General features: G+C 38.6%; 1 protein-coding gene across 4 annotated transcripts in view; it reads left to right on the top strand.

The window, feature by feature from the left end:
* The window catches only part of LOC149223078 (uncharacterized), a 211,872-nt gene that overhangs the window by 93,362 nt on the left and 97,377 nt on the right, over positions 1-21,133 (top strand). For all 4 annotated transcript variants that reach the window (XM_089385744.1, XM_089385743.1, XM_089385742.1 and 1 more), the window contains 2 exons: positions 18,427-18,597; positions 18,744-18,860. In XM_089385744.1, the coding sequence (XP_089241870.1) occupies positions 18,427-18,597; positions 18,744-18,860 (288 nt within the window). The remainder of the gene's footprint in view (positions 1-18,426; positions 18,598-18,743; positions 18,861-21,133) is intronic.

Below are 21,133 nucleotides of genomic sequence, written 5' to 3'. Positions count from 1 at the left end.
AGATGCCTAGCCTAGCCTTAACTAAAAGTGGCATGGGAAATTAGTGTTGGACGCTTAAATATTTTTCACCTATTTTACTCGTGATTAACATGCAATTAATATGCAACACATAGATCTGAGGTGGGTGGTCTCCACCTTAATCCTCTTGCTACAAAGGTTTTCACCATATAACAATTTGCTTCCATTTCATTGGAAAATATATAGAAAAGAAAAAAAAAAATTATGACTATAATAATTAACATGTATAGTGCATATCATATTAAATAAATGTGCACATGCTACCTTATTATGGTTACCATATTCTATTACAAACATGACAAGTTACCATATTCTAGTACAAGGAGTTTCAATGATTTAAAAGTAAAAATTTATTGATTTCATGATTATTTTTGCAATTATTTTTACTTTTATTTGGAAAGGCCCATAGGCTCTAAGAGTTAGAACTTTTCTTTGATGCCATATATAACGACCTAGAATTCAAAACATACAACTATTTACATCAAACCATGCCTTTAATAATCAACACAAAAATTTTCAACTGATTAGCATATGATATACGAGAACATGAAAAGAGAAGACTTACTTGGAAAAAGAAGACATATCGTACTAGTGATTTTGGAGTTGTAACGCTATTCGGATCTATTCGGATCTTGCTAACCACAACAAAGTTTTGGGGATGACTCTCCACTCAACTGTAGTCTCAACTGCCCAAAATCTTTCTATAGTTGGCCACCCCCAAGCCCTAAATCAACTACTACTACCAATGACTCCTTTGTCTACTAGCATTCTCCTCCGAAAATAATGAATGCCTCTCACCTTCCTTTCATCCATTAAATAGAAAGGGGATTGGAAGGGGATCCTCATGCACACAATCCATGTGTGCATGCCAACTTTTATTTTTGTCTTAAATTTTCCTTAACTCCACGTTTTTTCCTAATTTAAATCTTGCTTATTTTATTCCTTTATACTATTTGTTTATTTGGTAACTTTACTTATTCGTACTCATTTTATACTTTATTTTGATATATTTATTATGAACTTCATTTTATTATTTATTATTTTATTTATTTACTATCATTATCTTTTATTTATTATTTATTGTTTTATTTGTTTATATATTAATGTTATTTTATTATTATTATTTCTTGATTTATTAATACAGGGCATTACACTAATTTTGGATTTTTGCATCATGAGAGTTAATATAGACTTGGTTGTCTTTCTAAAATGTCATTTATGTGTTTCATTCTTTCTTTTCTTGCAAGATATTGTGTTATTTAACTTATTTGTAATATATGTGTGTGTGTGTGTGTGTGTGTTGAGAATTCAATAGGGCAGTGGGTATGTTAATTATCTTTTAACTTGATAACTATTTGTGTTATCTTTTGCGTTGTTAGCTTTGTTTCTTATTATCACTGTGTGAGATATATCAAACAGCTACCAAAACGATAAGAACAGTGACATAGTATATAGGCCACAAGCCAGGGCCAAAACCCCTCCTCTTGAGGGGAAAACCCTTAAATCTTTTTCTCTTATAGATCCTTCAATTGACGAATACCATGGCCTAATGACTTAGACAAATACCCTCCAAGATCAAGATCAACTCGGCCTCCTACTGCAAGAACTTTGACCTCCTACTGTAGATTCGAAATTTTGTCTCCTCAGCTACTGCAACTGCTACTGCTCCACTTAGAGACTTTGATCTCCTTCGTATAGTCTCCTCTTCCCTTCGCTTGCCTTTCTTTGAGACTTAGGGCTATTGAGACACCTTAAGTGACCTTCGCTCGACTTCCTTTCTCTCTTTTCTCTAAGATCGAACCAAAGATAGCCCCAACGCAGAAACCCTAGCTTCGACTTGCACGTGAGAGAGAGAGAGACTTTACCCAAGCACTTCGACTTCCTTTTCTTCTTTTTTGTTCTTCTTCTTCGACTTCCTTTGCTTTTCTCTTCTTCGCATAGAATGAGATGAGTGTGTCTAATGGAGGATGAGTTCTCTCTATATATAGGCTTCTCCAAGGCTAGACGTGGCTCTTCATGTAGGCTGACTTGACAGCTTCTAGGCCGACTTGATCTTGGAGGAATTTCGACGCTTTAAAGACAAAACAAATTTTCTTTACAAGATACTATGTGCCCATAGGGTATTCAATATATGACAATGACTCTTAAACCTAGGACAAACCCTAGAAGCACTCAATGGGTGCTTGACCTATAAAATAAAAGAACTTGAGCATGAAACCCATGCTCCAATAATAATAATTTCTTTTCATTTTATAATTTACAAGAATATGTTTCATACCTATGAAGATCGAACCTAGTTACACATTTTTCAACACTCCCTTTTAACTAGGGAGGTATTCATAAGAGGTACATGGTCATTCTCAATCCGAAGAGGTCTCATAAAAAGAGTCAGATTGGTAATCCATCTGTATAGCATCACATCAACGAGCATTGTTACACAGCAAGGCCTTGACTAACAACTATATCTCTCCACGAGATCCAAACACAATGCTGGTGAGACCAATGATGTATAGACAACATATTTAATGCCTCTCAAGGTACATACTCCACATGGGTGTTCACCGAGTATGACCTTGCATGGGACTATTCTTATCTTGGGTAGACAACCCTCAAAGAATATTAGTCCTCCACGACTCCTCTTATTTTGGATGCCCTATCTCATCCTTAAAGAGTATCAGATGCGAAATGAATGCCCAATCCTCTATTCTGTCTTCCAATTGAAGACAAGAATAATGTGTCTATCTCTCCTTCTCAATTAGGGATGATACATCAACCAACCCAAGCTTGTCTATTAAGTATACAAGCTTCTTGTTGGGAAGTGACTTTTGCAATTTGTCAGCTACCTACTCATCAGTTGAGATATACTGTAGCTGCAACACACCATTTTGCACTAGCTCTCGTATGTAGTGATACTTGTTGTTTATATGCTTTGTCTTTCCATGAAACACTAGATCCTCAGACAAACGTATACAACTAGTGTTATCACAAAGTATCATTGTAGGGTTCATCGGTCCTTCAAACAGGTCGGATAGAAGCTTCCTCAACCACACCGATTCTCTGCTTACTTCACAGGCTACAACATATTTAACCTAAGCACTACTCAAGGCAACGGTGTCTTGCTTTCTGCTCATCCATGAGACCATGGAGGATCCTAAACTGAAACATCCTTCCGTAGTGCTTCTTCCATCTTGCTCACTGCCTCCCTAGTCTGAATCTGCATATCCAATCAGTTGGACATCATTCCTTCTATCATACTTCAGACAGTAGTGGGTGGTTCTTCATAGATATCTTAGAATATGTTTTGTTGCTACCCAATGATCATGCTTCGGCGCCACTTGGAATCGACTGAGAACATTTACTGCAAACCATATGTCTGGTTGAGTATTCACCACGTACATCAATGAGCCAATAAGTTGTCTATAAGGATTTACAGGGCTAGATTCATAACTCCTTAGTCTCTTCAAGTTTGTGATCATCGGAGTAGTCACAGGCTTGGAATCCATCATGTCAAACCTTTTCAGCATCTTGATCACATATTTTCCTTGACCCAAATAGACTTCATTAGATCCTTGCTAGACTTCTAGTCCCAAATAGTAATGCATCAACCCAAGATCCTTCATATCAAATTCTACTGCTAGTTGCTTCTTACATTCTTCAATTCGACCTTCTACACTTGTCAAGAGAAGATCATCTACATACAGAAGAATGATTATAGGTTCTCCATCTACAACCTTGATATAAAGGTTCAGATCAACAAAACTTTTTGTGAACCCTATTCTTTGTAGGTATGCATCCATTCTAGCATACCATGCCCTTGGTTTTGAGGCCATTTAATTCTTTCTTCAATTTGCAAACATATGCCTTCCTGTCTTTAACTTCGAATCCCAAGGGTTGTTCTATATAGACTTCTTCATCTATTGTGCCATTCAGAAACACAGTCTTGACATCCATTTGGTGGATGTTCCATCCCATCGATGTTGCCAGAGAGACTAATGATCAAATCATTGTATATCTTGTTGTTGGAGCAAATGTCTCTTCATAGTCGATGCCTTCAAGTTGAGAGAAGCCTCTAGCCACAAATTTTGCTTTATACTTATCTATACTTCCATCTGCTGCATGTTTGATCTTATAGATCCACTTGGAAGTAACCATAGATTTGTCTTCGGGCCTAGGTATGATCTCCCAGACTCCATTCTTCATTATAGATTGATATTCTTCATTCATGGCATCCTTCCATTCTTGATTGTTTACAACCTCTTCAAAAGTGGATGGTTTTGCTTCTATTAGTTTTGTCATGTATGCATCATACCCATAATATCTTTTGGGTTTCTTGCTTTCTTTCTCTGAATGATCCTTTTGCAGCTTCATGACCTTTTGCATCAAGTAGGGTATATTTTAATGGTTAACCAATTAGGTCTCTTTCTTGTTTCGGGAATAACCACAGGTCGAATGGACTCACTAGGACCTTCTTCTTCATGCCGTGATTCTTCTTCTCCCTTATTCACTTCCTCTTCAAATATGGGAAGTTCTTCATCATCAAAGTCTATGGAAAGTTGTTTTGATTTCTTGAAAGCTATGCTTTTGTCAAATATGACATCATGACTGACTTCTATGTGATGTCCATCTTTCATGTAGATTTTATAAGCTTTTGATGAGTTGTTGTACCCAACAAATGTTCCCTTCATTCCTAAAGGATCCAACTTCTTTCTTTTATCCTTGGGTATGGGGATATATACATGACACCCAAAGATTCGAAGATGATCTACAAATGGCTTCTTTCCAGTGAACACTTCTTCCAGAGTTTTGTTGTCTATAGATATGTGGAAACTTCAATTTTGAATGTAGACAATAGTCTTCGTGGCTTCTCCCCATAGGAACTTAGGAAGATCTTGATCATGTATCATTGCTTTGGCACTTTCTCCAATGGATCTATTTTTCCATTCTGCAACTTCATTTTGCTCGGGATTGTATGGGACTATTAGCTCCCTCTTAATCCCATTCTCCTTACAGAATGCTATAATTTCTTTGGATGTATATTCTCCTCAATTATCAAATCTTAATATCTTGATTCTTTTTCCTGTAAGGTTTTCCACTTCAGCTTTGAATTCTTGAAATTTTGGAAATACTTCATCCTTGGTTTTTATTAAATAAACCCAGTTTTTTCTTGAATGATCATCGATGAATGTGACATAATATAGGTGACCTCCAAGAGATTTAGGAGTCATAGGGCGACATATGTCGGAGTGAATGAGATTCAAGATTTCTTTTGACCGTAAAGCATTGCTTCCAAATGGTCTCTTGGTATTTTTGCCTAATGCACATCCCTTACAAACTCTGTCATGATCTTCTTTCAGATTCAAAATTTCGTCTACTATGGAACTTAGAGTTGGAAGGATTTTGAAATGTAGATAACCGAATCTTCTATGCCAGAGTTCACATGGGCTAATTTCAATGTGAACTAGGGCTTGGGCCACAGGAGACATTAGTTTGTAAAGTCTTCCTTCTCGAATGCCAATGACTTTAGCTTGATCTATACTTGAGTTTTTACTCCATACAACGACTTTACCATCAATGAAAGCTACTCTATCACTCTTTTCTTCTAGACTTGAAATGGAACCTTCGTCATATGGCTACTTCTTTGTCATCATGCTTCTTTCAAGAATTTCTATTCACCACATGAATGCTAGTCGTACTTGCACTTACAACCCTTGTTCTAGTAGCCCTGCATATATCCATCCAGATATTATTCAAGAAATCAAAACATAACATTAAATCAGATACCTTATGAGATGGCTTCTTTATCATGACATCTTTGTTGGCTTGAATCATTAGTATCCTGCATTTTCATATCTTCAAGGCCTTTTAGGTGTCAAGGGTCCTTTCATCTTTTTCTTTCTTCTAGGTCAGATTTCTTGAGCCTTATTCCAGGAGATGTCTTTAACAAACTTGTCAGATGATGATTCTTAGTGTTCATGGTGTCTTTTTATTCCTGATCTCTTTTTTGAATTTTCATATGCTTCTTCCAAGTCAGCCACCTCATACTTCATATGAGGTCATTTCTCATGTTGTCTTTCATCAGAGTGTGTGCATATCTTTAATGAAAGAGATCTATTCTTGATCATGCTTCTAGAGCACTTCTCCATGCTTATGCACAAAATGGTGACACAACTTTAAACTGAAAAATATAGATACATTGGCTATGCTGCTAGAGCAATTCCCATGCTACCACAGATGACATGGCTAACACATAGATGCATACATACCTCATCTTTGTTCTTTCCTTGATCATTTCAGGTTCCTTTTATAGCTTCTGAGATTGAGATTATCTCAACTTCCTTTGCTTTCTTACATCTTTCTCAGCCCGCATATCATTCTTTCTTGAATCCCCATTTGCCCTTTTTTTGAAAGTCATGAACCTTCTATTTGAAGATTCCACCGGAGGATTTTTCATAGTCCTCATTTTGCAAATGTTCTTGTCAATGATAGTGGCCTTCTAAGATGATGGATCATGATCATTCCTTTATGAGACCATCAATGGCTACATCCTTCCTACATGAATATTTTTATCTAAGCTTCTACATAATACTCCTTTATTCTTGAAGATGCCATTCTCATAAGTCATGCATTCTATCCTATAGCTACATGCTCCTATGCTACCCAAAATTTTAAAAAGAACTTATGTGAAGAAGTTGATCTCAATCATAGTAGAGATTCAGAAGAGCTTCCTTCTTTTGCTCTTATCTTCTTATTTCACTTCTTGGGTAATGTGAGCTTCTTCTCACTTCCTCTTGTTGTTGTCCTTCTTGAATTTGGGACAATCCCTCTTATAGTGGCCATACTCTTGACAACCAAAGCATTGGACTTTTGACATATCTCTTTTACCTCTTCTCTGTGGACCAAACTTGCCAAATTTCCCTTTTCTCTTGGCCATAGCAACAAATGCTTATTCTTTTGATCTCACATCATCCTTGGCTTTGAGTCTAGTCTTCTCAATTTGCATAGAGACCAAAGTTCGTTCAACGAGGTAGTTTCCTTCTTGGCATATATACTTGATGTGAAGTTGCCCCATTCCTTAGGTAGTGCATTGAGCACCACAGTTGTCATTTCTTTGTCAGACATAACTTCTCCTAGTTCTTGTAGTTGATCTCTCATCTTAGAGATCTTCATGAAGTAGGGAGCTATTCCTTCTTCCTCAGATATCTTCATCTTATATAATTCATAATGCAATGATATCACTTCTCCAGCTGTACTAACTGAGAATAGCTCCACCAGTTTATCATAGATTTCTTTTGATGTTTCAAGTTTGGAAACATAAGGAATGAGAGAGTCCTTGATGGATTCTATTAGAACCCTTTGAGCCCTTGTTTCATCCTTATTATATTTTGCTAGGGCTTGAGTTTGTTCCTTTGTAGGAACAATGATACTCCCTTTGATGTAGTCCAGAAGTTCATTCTCCTTGAGAAGTAGATCAGTCCTTTTTTTCCATGCAAGTAAATTAGCAGTCCCAACCAATTTGTTGCTTTCCTTGCAAAACGACATTTGATATGATCAAAAGAGGACATAAAGATACTTACTTGAAATTGTTGATGATAGAAAGGTCTTGCTAGATCTTGTTGCTTCTTGAAAATTTGATGACTTGACTTCTTGGGTCTTAAAGTTCTTCAAGATGCTTCCTTCAAGGTGCTTCAAGAGAGATCTACTTGGTGATGAAGACTTCTTGGAGCTCTCCAATGATGAGGCTTGATCTAGAGTGCTTTCCCTTTTTGAAGATGATGAATCTTGATGTAACTCTTCTTGAATGGATCTAAAATCCTAGCTTGTAGATCTGATGCTGCAACCTTTGATTGTTCTTGTTTTTGGATCTTGATGCTTCACTCTTGTATGTGTTCTTGAGATGCCCTTCCTTGATGTGTCACCTTAGCTCTGATACCATGTTGAAGAATCTAGGGCATCTAGGTTATAAAGAGATTCTTCTAACGATGATAACAATTTGTGAAGTATTTTTACTTTTCTTATTAACACGATCTTCTTCTTCTTCTTCTTCTTCTTATTGTATGTTCTCTTACTCCATTAAACAATTACCAAATCACAAGAGGCAAGAACACAAGATATTGGCTCTCAGCCAGGGTAAAACCTCTCTCTTCTAGAGAAGAAAACCCTTCTGCAAATTTCTCTAATTGAAGCTTCAATTGACAAATGCCAAACCCTGGACCCTTGACATGAAGATTCTCCAAGCAAAAGTCAAGCCTTTTTCCTTTGATCTGAGATCACTTCCTCTTGTAGCACTTCATTCTCCTTCTTCTGACAACTGATGGTACTCCTTTATGGCAACTGCAAAAACCCTAGATTGTATGCCCTAGAAGGAACCTTTTCCTTTTCTTCCTTCGCTTGAGATGGAACCTTCCTTACTCAAGAAGAAGTCATTCTTACTAACCCAACTGAGTTCTCTTTTCTTCACTATGATTACAGATCTTGAACAACAGTAGTATATCTTACTTTTCTTTGCACGTCTGGAGGATACATTCAAAAATTGCAGCCTTGCATGTTCTCTTATCTTCGCTTGAGTAGTCTCCTTCTTCGCTTGAGTGGAGGCCTAATTGGCACTCCTTTCTAGCCCAACCAACACTCTTTGTATGATTGTAGTTGGAGGTTTGTTATGGCAGTAGAATGAGCTTCCCTTCCTTCGCACATGTGACTGTAATAGGCCCTAAAACAACCCTTTCAAACTCGGTGTCTCTTCCTTCCTTCTTCGCTGCACTAGAGGCTCCTTGTCTTGTCCTTTTCGCACCTTTTACAAGTCTTCTCCTTTGCTGATTTCAGAGATTAGTTGCTTGCCATTTGGTGAGGTTGAATGGCCTTATATATAGGAGTCTACCACTCCTATTAGGCCGAATTGAGGTCGACTTGATTCAAATTTCTTCCTTTTATGATGTCGACATATGGAGGAGGCTTGAGACTTTGCTTGGAGGTCTTCTTTTGACTCTAATACATATTTTTAAATGGTATAACAAGCCCATAAGGGTCTTCAACAAATACATTGATTCTTTGACTTCCTAGAAGCACTTAAACCTTTGCTTGACCTATTCAATGAGCAAGAAAATCATTGTTATAAATGACAAAAATAATAATTCCTTTTCTTTACAATTACAAAGACCAAAATTACATTTATGAAGACCGAACCTAGTTACACTTTCTTCAACACAACCAAGATGGAGAGTAGTATTTTGGGATATGGATATACAACAAGGCATGTAGTGGAACATTAAGTTTATTCCATCGTGTAGACACACAATTGTGAATCAGTGTATACAAGTTGGGATCATCTTCCTGAACAATATCTTTTATTTGCCCCAACATGGTATCCATCTACTCATACACCTCCCCAATCATTGGTTTATCTGTATCTGCAAAATGAATCATGCTATAAATGGGCTTGATGAATTACAATACTTGCGTCACACTTGCCCCAAGCAGACCATCAAGAGTGGTCTCCTCCACTTGTTCAAAACCTTGCTTGTCAACTTCATTTGTAGCCTTGTCCTTTAATACCTACCAGTGTGGACTTGATACCATGCTATCCAATGACTCTCTTACCTTCAAAAGGCGCCTGAAGGTGAGGTAATAGCTAGAAAATCTAGTCTTCACAATCTTCAACAATGCCAATCTTGAGTAACTGTGGAAAAGCCCATGGGTATTGCTATGATTTGTAATAAATTTTATCATTTGTTTGCCTCTCTTGTACAAATCACCAATCCATTTGTATTGTTTGTTTTTGTTCTTAATAATATCATGCATCAAAAGGTTCATTGTGTGAACCAAACACCCAGACGAAAATATGTTGGGGTATTTATCCTCAATAATTGCTCCCGTTGCCTTACAATTAGTAGCATTATCAGTGATGACTTGGATGACATTGTATAGCCCAATATGTTCAATTGTTTCAAGTAATGGTTCTGCAATGTTGACACTGGGCTTGAACTTTTCTGAGTTATCTTATGCTGAAAGGAAGATGGCACCCCTAATAGACACAACAAGAACACTTATCAATGGCTTGCCTTTTACATTTGTCCATCCATTAGATACAATGGAACCCCATGCTCAGTCCAGGAATTTGTCATTCTACTCAAAGGATGTGATATTTTTTCTTTTTCATGATCAAGTCCAACGGTTCTAGCCTTGTCATACCCATGGCTCTCGTATCCTTTGGGGGCATCACTTATGGCATAAACCATTCAATGCCAATAAGGTGAGCGAAGAACATTGAATGGTATTCCACATGCATAGAGAAACCAGTAAATTTTTGAATCCACATCATTCCTACACCCTTCGTCAAGGAAATCTGATATAGTTCTACCCCTTAAAGAGATGTTTGTTCCTGTGCTTCCATATCCACTGCCATGCGAGGATGCTGAAGGAGGTCTTTGTGCATGTGATTGTGAGCTATGTTCAAAGAAACCCTTTGATTTTTTAGATTTGTATTGGGATTCCTCCTCTTCCCTTATGTATTTGGCTCTATTTATTGTTGACACACTTACACAAGCTTTGATTCCTATTGGTTTATCTCCATCCCATGGTCTTTTCCCACAGAGGTGCCTTCTGGCATGGGTGTATGAACCTGTGTAAATTTTGTTGCAATGGTTGCATGTAAATTTAGTGGTTCCACCCCCTTTCCCTGCTTCTGGCCTACTAACATATTTCCACGATGGGGTTTGGTCTTGTTTAGATTTTGGGGCCTCATTATGTCCACTCTCTTCCTCCTCACTAAGGTACTCCTCTCTAGGGTTTTCATCAAATCCACTATAACCCACTTCATCCTCTTCTTCATCATGATCAACCCTCCTTCTACTCTCCAACACCATAATAACCAAAAAAGGAACCAACAAGAAGAAAATGCCAAGCCATATAGCCATGATGTTTGAAGTTTTGAGTCTGCAAAAAAATGGAGGAATGGGAATGGGAAATAATTTTTTTTCTTTTTTTTTGTTTAATTTAGTAATGAACATACAAAAATGCTAGATTAGAGTGTAGATCCTACCTCTTTGGCCTTCAATCCCAAGCTCCAATCTCCCTTGCAAGCTCCTCAAGCTCCTCTCTCTTGCTCTCTCCAAGCTCCAAACTCTCTCTTGCTCTCTCCAACTTAACAAATGGGTGAATAATGCGAGGGGAGAGGGTCTTTTTACCTTTTCCCCCTCCCCTTTCCTCCCTATCCTCTCCCTCTCCGTTCGTCGGCTGTCGCCCCCCTATCTCGATTGCGCGGCCTTTTTTGGTGCCGACGGGAACACTATTTTAAGAGAGGGAGCGGTCGGGAGTGATCGCTCCCCGACCGCTCCCCCTCTTAAAAAAATCGCTCCTGGAGTGAAGGGGAGTGGTTAAGGAGCGATTGCTCCCGACTGCTCCCCTAATCGCTTCGTCAAAAACAAGGAGCGAAATGTTTTTAAAGGGAGTGCGCTCCCGAGGTAGCTCCCTACTAGCTCCCGAGCAGAGCGCGAATTGGGAGCGGATTTGTGGGGGGGGGGGTTGGTGCTCCCCCGCAACCCTACACCTGAGTTTGCTATAAACTGGCTTGATTTCACCTTGGTCTTGCTTCAGTTTTTCATATAATTTCCTGTGTTGCTACATCATCACTGCATTTGCTACATCATCACACCCCTATGCTAGATATTAAATGCCTTGAGGAACTTAGAAAATCTAAGACATGGGTTTTGTTCGTCTCTTTCGGTAGACCACATTTGACATAACGCATGTGAAAATCTATTCAATCTTCCCTTGTCTTGCCACCTAGAAACTTGTACTATAGTACTTGTGAACCAACTTTGATCAGTTGTAACTTGACAATGCCTTCACGGTTATAAATTCAATGTGGCATGTCATCCTCTCATCAAACTAAACAAATTGGGCCTAAGTTGACTTTTTGACTTTTGAAACTACTTGCATGGGGAAATGTGAAATGTGGACTTTGTGAGACTTCCATGTATGATAACTAAATGAGATATATTGCACCAAGGCCAAGGCCACATATAGACTAAATAGACACATAACCATGCAGTGGTATGATATAGGAACGCATGAGAAGGGCTAGCCCATACAATGCTGATCGTCCCTCAATAAGTAGACTCCTCTAAAACTATGAGTCCTCAAGTAAGCCCATCCAAGGCTGTCCAATCCTATCCAAGATGAAAGGAGCAAGAGATGAACTCAAAGAGACTGGCCATGGTTTGACCAAATGCAAGGTCTAGGACACCTAAAGGCTAATATACAACCTCACATGGTTGTTACAAGGCTTTAACTTGTGAGATTGGGCTTACAATGATGTGAAATACGCTACAAAAATATGTGTATGCTTGTTGACATGATGGGTAATGGGCACTGTTGCTGCAAAATCTAGCAGACCTTGGATCGGGAAACCCGACAAAGCATAGGCTAGACCAAGAAGCAACAATGGGGTAGTGGCTCAGTACCACCACAACCAAAGCCCCATACTCTTTATAGATTTTCACCGATGGGAGGAGTCTCGGTAGAATAAAGATCACTTATAATAGATATTCTATGGTTAATGTGTGAAGTGACCTCACTAGGAGCTCTTCAAGAAAGACAATTTAGGTCCAAGGCTTCACAAGGAAGCAATTCACTTTCTATGAGGAGACTTAGAAAAGAGGGCACGAGACCTAGGGTTTGATAAATTTGGCAAGTGTTGGAGTAACCAAAGGTCAAGGCTAGGATAAAAGGTTTCTTACAATGTATGAGTTATGCCAAGGCTTAACAAACCTTTAAGGAAGCCCTTAAGTTGAAGGAAGGAGAACTAGGGTTTCCCTCTTACAAAAACAACTAGGGCAAGGAAATTTTTGGATGAAATTGAAGTGGATGCCCTCCAAAAGATAGATTTTGTGGCAAATACTATCTTCTTGATGTTTAGGTTCTCCAACCACCAAAATATCCCTTGCCTAGGGATTCGCACCAAGCCCTAGTTTCCTAACATAACCTTGAAGGCGCTGGATTGAGGGAGAGAAAATATGGATAAGGTTTGAGAATGATCACCAACTAATTATAATAGTACCTTGTCCCTTGGGAATATGGAGTCTAGGATGACAAAGATTAGCCAAGATTGTTCCTAAGGAGGCCGAAATTTGATTCCCTAGCAATCAAATTTCAAGCATTTACCCACTCGATGGAAAAATGGAATTTTATAAGAGAGCTACCACGAGTTAACCACTAAGTCGATTCATCGCATGTTCTGTATGAGTAATGCATGCAACATTCATCTAGATAACTTTCAAAATTGATCTTCAATAAATTAGGGCACAATTTATCATAAACTAGGTTCAATTATTCCATATTAGACATTCAAGAAATAATTCAACAATTAAAAGTACTTACAAGATAACATGCAAGATTTCCATCCATTAGACCAAACTCCAAAGAATATCCAAAATCAACTCTAAACATCAAAATGCATCCAAAGTGTTGAGAAATATAGGGTATAGGAATTAAGTGATTTCTCTTCTATTAGTAACTGCTTGTGAGTGCTTTTTACTTCTTTAGATTAGGATCTTCTTTTACTTAGGTTATTAGCGTTATTCTTCATGAAACAACTACCAATGCGTAAACTATAAAGAGACAAGAGATACAGAATATAGGCTATTAGCTAGGGCCAAAACCTCTCCCACTTGAGAGGAAAACCTGAACAAATATAGAGACTTCAATTGACGAATATCAAGACCAAGACCCTTGACCTATTTGCCACTCCAAGACCAAGTCACAAACCTTCCTTGATGGGATCCTTCTTGCTTGAGTCAACAATAGTCAAACCTCTGCTTCTCCCTCCTTCTCGGCTACCCTTTAGAATTCAGTTTCCTCTTCTTTGCTTCAGACCTGTACCTTACTTCGGCCTCCTTGGGAACCTTAGATGCAACACATGTGAGATATATATGGTGATCCAACCCCTTAATCTCCTTCTCTTGGCTTGAATGGTCTTCTCTTCCAACTCGGCTTCTTGAGTTCAACTTCTATCACAACAAAACAAACTTCGACCTTTTCTGTAGTAGTAACAATCCTCTCCTTCACACGTGTGAGAGGAGATCGGCCCAAAAACAATCCTAAAAACAAATCTGATGACCTCATTGCTCCTTTTCTTCACCTCACTGGTTATAGGATTCCTATTTGATGGCCTTCATACTTTAGGCTTTAGACTTCATAGAAAATCTCTGTCTCAAATGAAAACTGGACAACCCTATTTAAAGTTGTTGGAGCCTGTAATAAGCTGACTTGAAGAGGGTGAGTTGACATGTCTGTTGGAGGAGTTTATTAATTCAATCTTGAAGCCGACTTGCAAGAGAGGTCTTGTGCTTGTCTCAGAGAGCTTTTATATTTATTTAATGACTCATACAAATGTGTAACATGCCCAAGAAGGGTCCTTCATACATGACGTACACTCAAATTGACTTTTATGACTAGATAACAAATCCTAAAGGTTCACAATGGGAGCCATCACTAAAAATAAAAGTCCTTGCTCATGAAACCCATGAGACAAGCATTACAATAATAATTTTATTTTTCTTCTTTACATCAATTACATAAAATCACAATTACACATGTCATTATGAAGACCGAACTTAGTTACACTTTTCAACACAAAGATCTCCAAACATCCTCAAGAAAGCAAGTGTGAGTTCCTCTAAAGAGGCCGAAAGTCCAATGTTTGATGATGAGAGATCACAATGACATGATCTCTAATTTATTTGTGTCCTACTAAGGCCTATTTTAGCCTACAAGCCCCACAAACAATAAAATAATGGGCAAACTACAAGAAAGGTCACAAATCGACCTTGTAGCTCTCATAAAAACATAATTATCTCCACACGTGTGAGCCGAAGTGATAAAGAAGCTGATGTCATGCTAGCAAATTGTCCTTCTAGGGCTTGCATTGGGGGCCTTGAGTGCCATGACAAGTGTAGAGGCCCTCTAAAATCATGCTCTAGGGGTTGGCCCCTAGATCTCTAGCAAAATCCTCCATGGGCCACAATTTTGGGCATGGGGTGCAAACATGGGTCTCATGGGTCTCCTGGTGGTGTGAATGCCTGATTATGCTCAAACATTGAGGGCATTGAAGATGGTGCTAGCCCTCCCATGTCTCAAGGCATGAGACAAAGCTCATCTAGGCCCCGGATCAACTGCTTGACCCTGTAGTATTGCTAAGGTGGTTGGGGGTATGATAGTCCAGGTGCCTCATCCCATAAATGATATAGGGCAAAGCGCAGGAACTCTGTGTGTTGAAGGTGCCCATTGATACAATTGATGCTCTACAACTGTTCGGAGTCCCATGGCTCTCAATGCATCACCTGCGGGTGTCAACATGTCCCTCTGGAGGACCTAGATCCAAGTTAAGTTGCCCAGACCTATAGATGGAACCACTTTCTAGTTATACACAATATCCAGTGCTGCAACTTTCACCATTAGGTACATTAATCATTATTGCATCTAAGTGAACCAAGCTTGAAAGAAATGGGAAAATTAACACTTCATATAAAGATTCTTTTCCAAAACTCTACGTAGGAGTGGTTAATAGACGATACTATTAGGTGCTCTCAACCCCCAAGGGGAAGTGACATGTCCTTGGTCCACCCTTCAATCGATATGTGCCATGTGAATAATGATGGAATGGGGGGAAAAGACTTTATGGCCAAGTGGCATGGTCAAAGGCACTGACTATACTAGAGTACCTCATCCTGGGTGTATAGATGTGAGGAGGGAGTATTCATGGATGCATGAGTTACCTCGGCCTTTGCTTTTCCACCCCTCTAAATGCCTTTTACTTTTTCTTGTTTTTTTTTGTATTACTACTCATAGCTCAAGGAATGAGAGCTTGCTTTGTATGATGTATAATAATTATTACCCCTTTAAGATGGGCCAGTTCGTTGTCCATCAGGGGTTGGGACATGCAAGAGTTCCTTGTCTTCTATGAGATAGGGCAACATTGGCCCAGGAACTGGGTGATGGTTATATGAGAGAGGTAGAGCTCATGCTTGGCTTTTGTCCACGTGCTAATTTGTAAGTCTTGACCATCTTTTGCATTTTGAATTTTTTCGTTTTCTTTTTCTTGTGGCCATCATATGCTCTTTCTGTTTCTTTTAGCTGCATCAACCTCCCAGGGTGCATTTCCAAGCCCTACCCAGGTATGAGGATGTGTGGGTGCCAAATCCCAATGAACCAATGGTCAGTTGAACCTGAAGAAGGGAGGTGGAATAGGGGCTTGTAATGTAAGATGGAAAGTGGTAAGTATGGAATAGGGAGAGATGGGGCTACACTATCTCAATCATGGCTTCCCAAGTAGTGCCCCTCCTATACCCATTGGGCCATTAGGGGAGGTCCCACTGGACTAGGATTGAAAATTAACCCCCCATTTAAGGTGAGGGAACAAGATCACAGCCAAGACCCTTCTTTCTTCCAAGTCACCCCATAATCCAAGTCAAAATGCCCAAATACAAAGGAGCATAAGCACCCAATTGCAAAATGAATAAAGTACCCTTTGATTAGAAACCCACCTTCCAACTTGTGCTCTTGGAAAATGGGCGAGGAGACATATGACTGATGCGGGTGGCAGAGATATGAATGGAATGTCACATCGGCTACTAGGTGGCTCTCAGGAGCTGTTGGCTGAAAAAGTTGAATAGGAAAAAAAATTCTCCTAGGGGTCACCCACTTTTGGTGGGTAAAAGGCACTTTTCGTAAATATTGACTTTGATAAAGCTTATGACCTGATTGACTTGTCCTCATGAGAGAGGATGTTGACTTGTTTGGGATTTGGTCCAAGATGTGTAGGAGGGGGGGTCGCCCTGCTAAGAAGACATAAATGTTTGGGATTTGGTCCAAGATGTGTGGGAGGGGGGGGTCGCCCTGCTAAGAAGACATAATATGAGGATGTTGACTTGTTTGGGATTTGGTCTAAGATGTGTGGGAGGGGGGGTCGCCCTGCTAAGAAGACATAATATTATTATTATTATTATTATTTTCTTTTTTTATCTGGAGAGACTTGAGGGATTCTAATTCTTGCTCTTTGAAGGATTGGTGTTCCATAGCTGATAAGTATGCTCTTTTTTCTATGGATCGGCTCACCATCATGGAGATTGTTGGAATCATCTTGCAGAGGGTTTTGTTTATGATGAACATTGATATGCGAAGATCCATTTGATGTGACTAAAAATGGAGTTTGGGTGTCAATTGGCTTAGTATGGTTTGCCCAGGTTTTACTCCATTTTTCATCAATGCCATGAGCTTGGCCCTGTTCTTATTGTGAGGTGGGGGTCCTTTGACATCGAGAACAAGTGGATACGAGGGTTATACAGTCTGTGGTCAGTGCGGGTGTTGTGTAAGCTTTGGGTGTTTGCATGGTTGGTGATTTATTAGGGCCTTTCTTATTTTCTACTTGCTCAAGGTATTGTCTGAAAGACTTCAATATGGTAACTTGGTGTTTTATTTTGTTGGTTTGACCATGGGGGATTTGAACCTTGAATTTCCTGCTTTACACAATACTTCACAACACGGTGATTGCCAATTGAGCTGCCCCTGGAGGGCTAATTTTTTTCTTTTTTTTTTTCATTTTGTTGGTTTGACCCATGGGGATTTGAACCTTGAATCTTATGGTTTACATAATACTTCATAGCACAACAATCGCCAATTGAGCTGCCTCCATGGGCTTAATTTTTATTTTTATTTTTTTTAAACAGGAATGAGTACTTCCCTTAGTGGGATCTGTAACTTTGTACACATGGCTGCCACTATTTCACCACGTATAACAACTATTTCATAAATGCCACAAGGGCCATCTTACACTTCGGACACTTGAACCCACGTAGTTGGGGACACAAACATGTGCTGTACCACTTGAGCTAAGTTCCTTCGACATGGTAACTTGGTATTATTAATTGGAATGCATGCATGTATTTTTCTCGCTAAACCAAGAGATCTAAGTGATTAGTAGAGATTTTATAAAAAAGGGAAAGGACTATCCTGTATACCTATTACCAACACAAACAGTAATATAGATATGTCAAATTGGCTTCTGTTGTCTACTACTTTTCTTAAAATTGCACAAGTACTCTTTTCGTACGTAGAAAACAGCTGCATAAAACAACTCTTTTGACTTGTGGGAGTGCTGTTTAACACTATTTTAATTTTTAATTTTTTGGCATGTCACTCTGTTTTCCTGTTGGAGATTGTAGAGTGGTCATAGTTAATTTTCTTGGTTGCAAAATGCATGTAATATCTCACAACACAGTGGGGCAGGATTAATTGTTTATGATCCATCATTTGTCTGTTGATACATGTTAAGTTGTTCATTTAATTTCTAAATAGATATTGTTTAGTGTGGCTGAGTAGAAGAATACTACTAACATTGTTCACTTCGTTCTGTAGCAATTGGTATTGTATGAAACATCAGCATCGGAACTGGATATCATTAGAGATATTTCTCGCACTTTTCCATCCCATGTCTACTTTCAACAGAGACATGGACCTGGACAGAGATCTCTTTACAATGTTTTAAAGGCCTATTCTGTATACGATAGAGAGGTGGGCTATGTGCAGGTATGCATGGTTTTTGAAAGTCTCAAATTAAGTACATGAATTGCATTAGCTTACAATATGACATCTCAATTTTTAAATCCTAGAGAACTGTTTCGGTTGGTGTATTTGAATGCTATTTTGGTTGATTGGAAAGTTGGATCATGCAGGGAATGGGGTTTCTAGCAGGTTTACTTCTTCTTTATATGAGTGAGGAGGATGCATTTTGGCTGCTGGTTGCATTGTTGAAAGGCGCAGTTAATGCGCCAATGGAAGGACTATATTTGGTAATGATGTATATCTATATATATACTTTTGGAAAATGAATATTTTAGTTCATGCTGCATAACGACTACATCAACAATCATACATCACTGAGCCAATATACACTTACATATACTACCCCTACTTACATGACAAGAAGGGACAGCATTTTTTCCATGTTCAATCTGAGGAGAATCTATCTCATTTCTGAAAATGCCAATTCTGGTTGAATCATTTGCTGCAAACTTTTATCTAAAAGCTGTGATCTCAACCAAACTAAAAGGCGGAGCACCTCCAGTAAGAGTTACATTTCGTCGCTTTTTCCAAAAAAAGAAAGAGATGCCTGTCAATTTTATGGTGTTCCGGACAGTTCTCCCAAATTGTCTGGCCATTCATCTATCCCCAAAAGTAATTCCTTTCCTTTGAAGAGGGGCTACTGAATTCAATGGCAAACCATTCCCAAAAGACTAGCAATCTGTAGCACCAAAACACATGTTTACCATCTCTGCTTTGTGACAACTCGTAGTAAGCATTTATTTGGCTTGAGTGGTGGATCCTCTCTTTAATTACTTAGCTGTTAAGCACTTACCTTCTGAATACACTATTCTTAAAGGAGGAGTGGAGCTGTTAGATATTTTGACAAGTCTTAAGCAATTTGATCTCATTATCTTTAATGGCTAACATTTTGTTCAGTTGATCTGTATGTTGAATTTTTGTAGCTATGGCTGGTCTTCATAATTATATTTTTATCATTGTAATACATGTTATTAAGGTCATTTTGATTATTTAGACCTTGAAAGATTTATTGTAAGACATGTTCTTCATGTTGGATTTAAAAGAGAATTTTGAAAATTGGAAACTGAATTTTTGGCTCCAAGATTGTTAAGTCGGCCCTCCCTCAAGTCAAGTCGGCCCTAGTGAAGAGACACATCCATTCTTGAACGCAGAACATCTATATATATTATAAAGGCATTCGACCTCCTCCACAAGAACATCATTCGATATCATCACAAGAAGACATTTTTTGGGAATCGAAGCGAAGGACAAAGGAGAAGAAGAAGGATGAATAGAAGAACGAATATCTCTCTCTTTAGCTCGCATCTCTCTCTCTCTCTAAAACTCACACATGTGACTTTTTCCTGGTGAGCAGTTTCTGAATAGACCAAATTTCTGGGCAGTTGCTGCGCAGGCTGAAATTTTGGGAAGCCGAGTGTTTTTGGACATATTCTGGAGGCCGAATTTAGGCCCAAGGGAGATCTGATCATATTGAGTTTTTGGAGGCTTGACTTGAGGGTTGTGGACCAAGTGTGACCATAAGCATAGTTTTGACTAGCCACATTAGATATATCTTTTGTTGAACTGAAGAATTTCTCTATAGAAAAGGTTGCTAGGTTTTTCCCCAAGTGGGTTTTCCTAGGGTAAATCTTGTGTTCCCTTTTGTGCATTGTGATCTCTACTGTGTTTATGATTTATGGTTGAATTCCTGAAGTGTAATTGCTTAATGATAAATTGGAAATGTTAAAGGACGATCTATATCATTCAAAGTAATTACCAATGGTTAAAGAAATATTGTGTTTGTATCTATTGCACTTGAAAAATCAACATGGGATTAGAGCTTTGGTGATGAGAAATGACGTTGTAATCACTCTTGAAGAAGCCTTCACTCTTTAGTAAGAGGTCAGTCTTGAAACCCTAAATCTACAATTTATTTGCTTGTATATAACTATGGGTTCCCACATGAAGGAAGGAAACAAGCTAGAAGGAGCTACAAACTTTAGGGCTTGGAAGACAAGGATTGATCTTCTCCTTGTGAAAGAAGGTCTCTTAGGCATTGTAAAGGCAAGGTCACCGAACCAAAGAAAGACAAAGAGAAAGCAAAGTTTGAGAAGGATGAAATTACAACGAGAAGCATTATTGTGGACTCTATCAAGGATCATCTGATTCCCTATGTTTCAAGTCTTCAATCTTCAAAGCAAATGTATGATGCCCTAACTAATTTGTTTACTATCAATAATATTGGTCAAGCCATGAGTTTGAAGAATGAACTTTTTGATGTTAGAATGACAAGTAATGATACTATAGCTTGATACTTCATGAGGATATATCAATGAAGAGGTCAACTACAAGCAATTGATGAAGTCATTTCTGATAAGGAATTAGTAACTACAACACTCAATGGTTTACCTGAATCATGGGATGCTTTTGTAGTTGGAATATGTGCTAGAAAAGATGCTCCAAACTATGGGCAATTTGTACTCAAGAAGAGTCAAGGCTTGTATCAAGGGGAGGATTCAAA

This window comes from Pinus tabuliformis, chromosome Q (genome assembly GCF_031772625.1).
Source record: "Pinus tabuliformis cultivar Carrire ecotype Pingquan chromosome Q, CPIR1, whole genome shotgun sequence".
NCBI classification, from domain to species: Eukaryota; Viridiplantae; Streptophyta; class Pinopsida; order Pinales; family Pinaceae; genus Pinus; species Pinus tabuliformis.
This window is presented reverse-complemented; position numbering and strand designations above follow the sequence as displayed.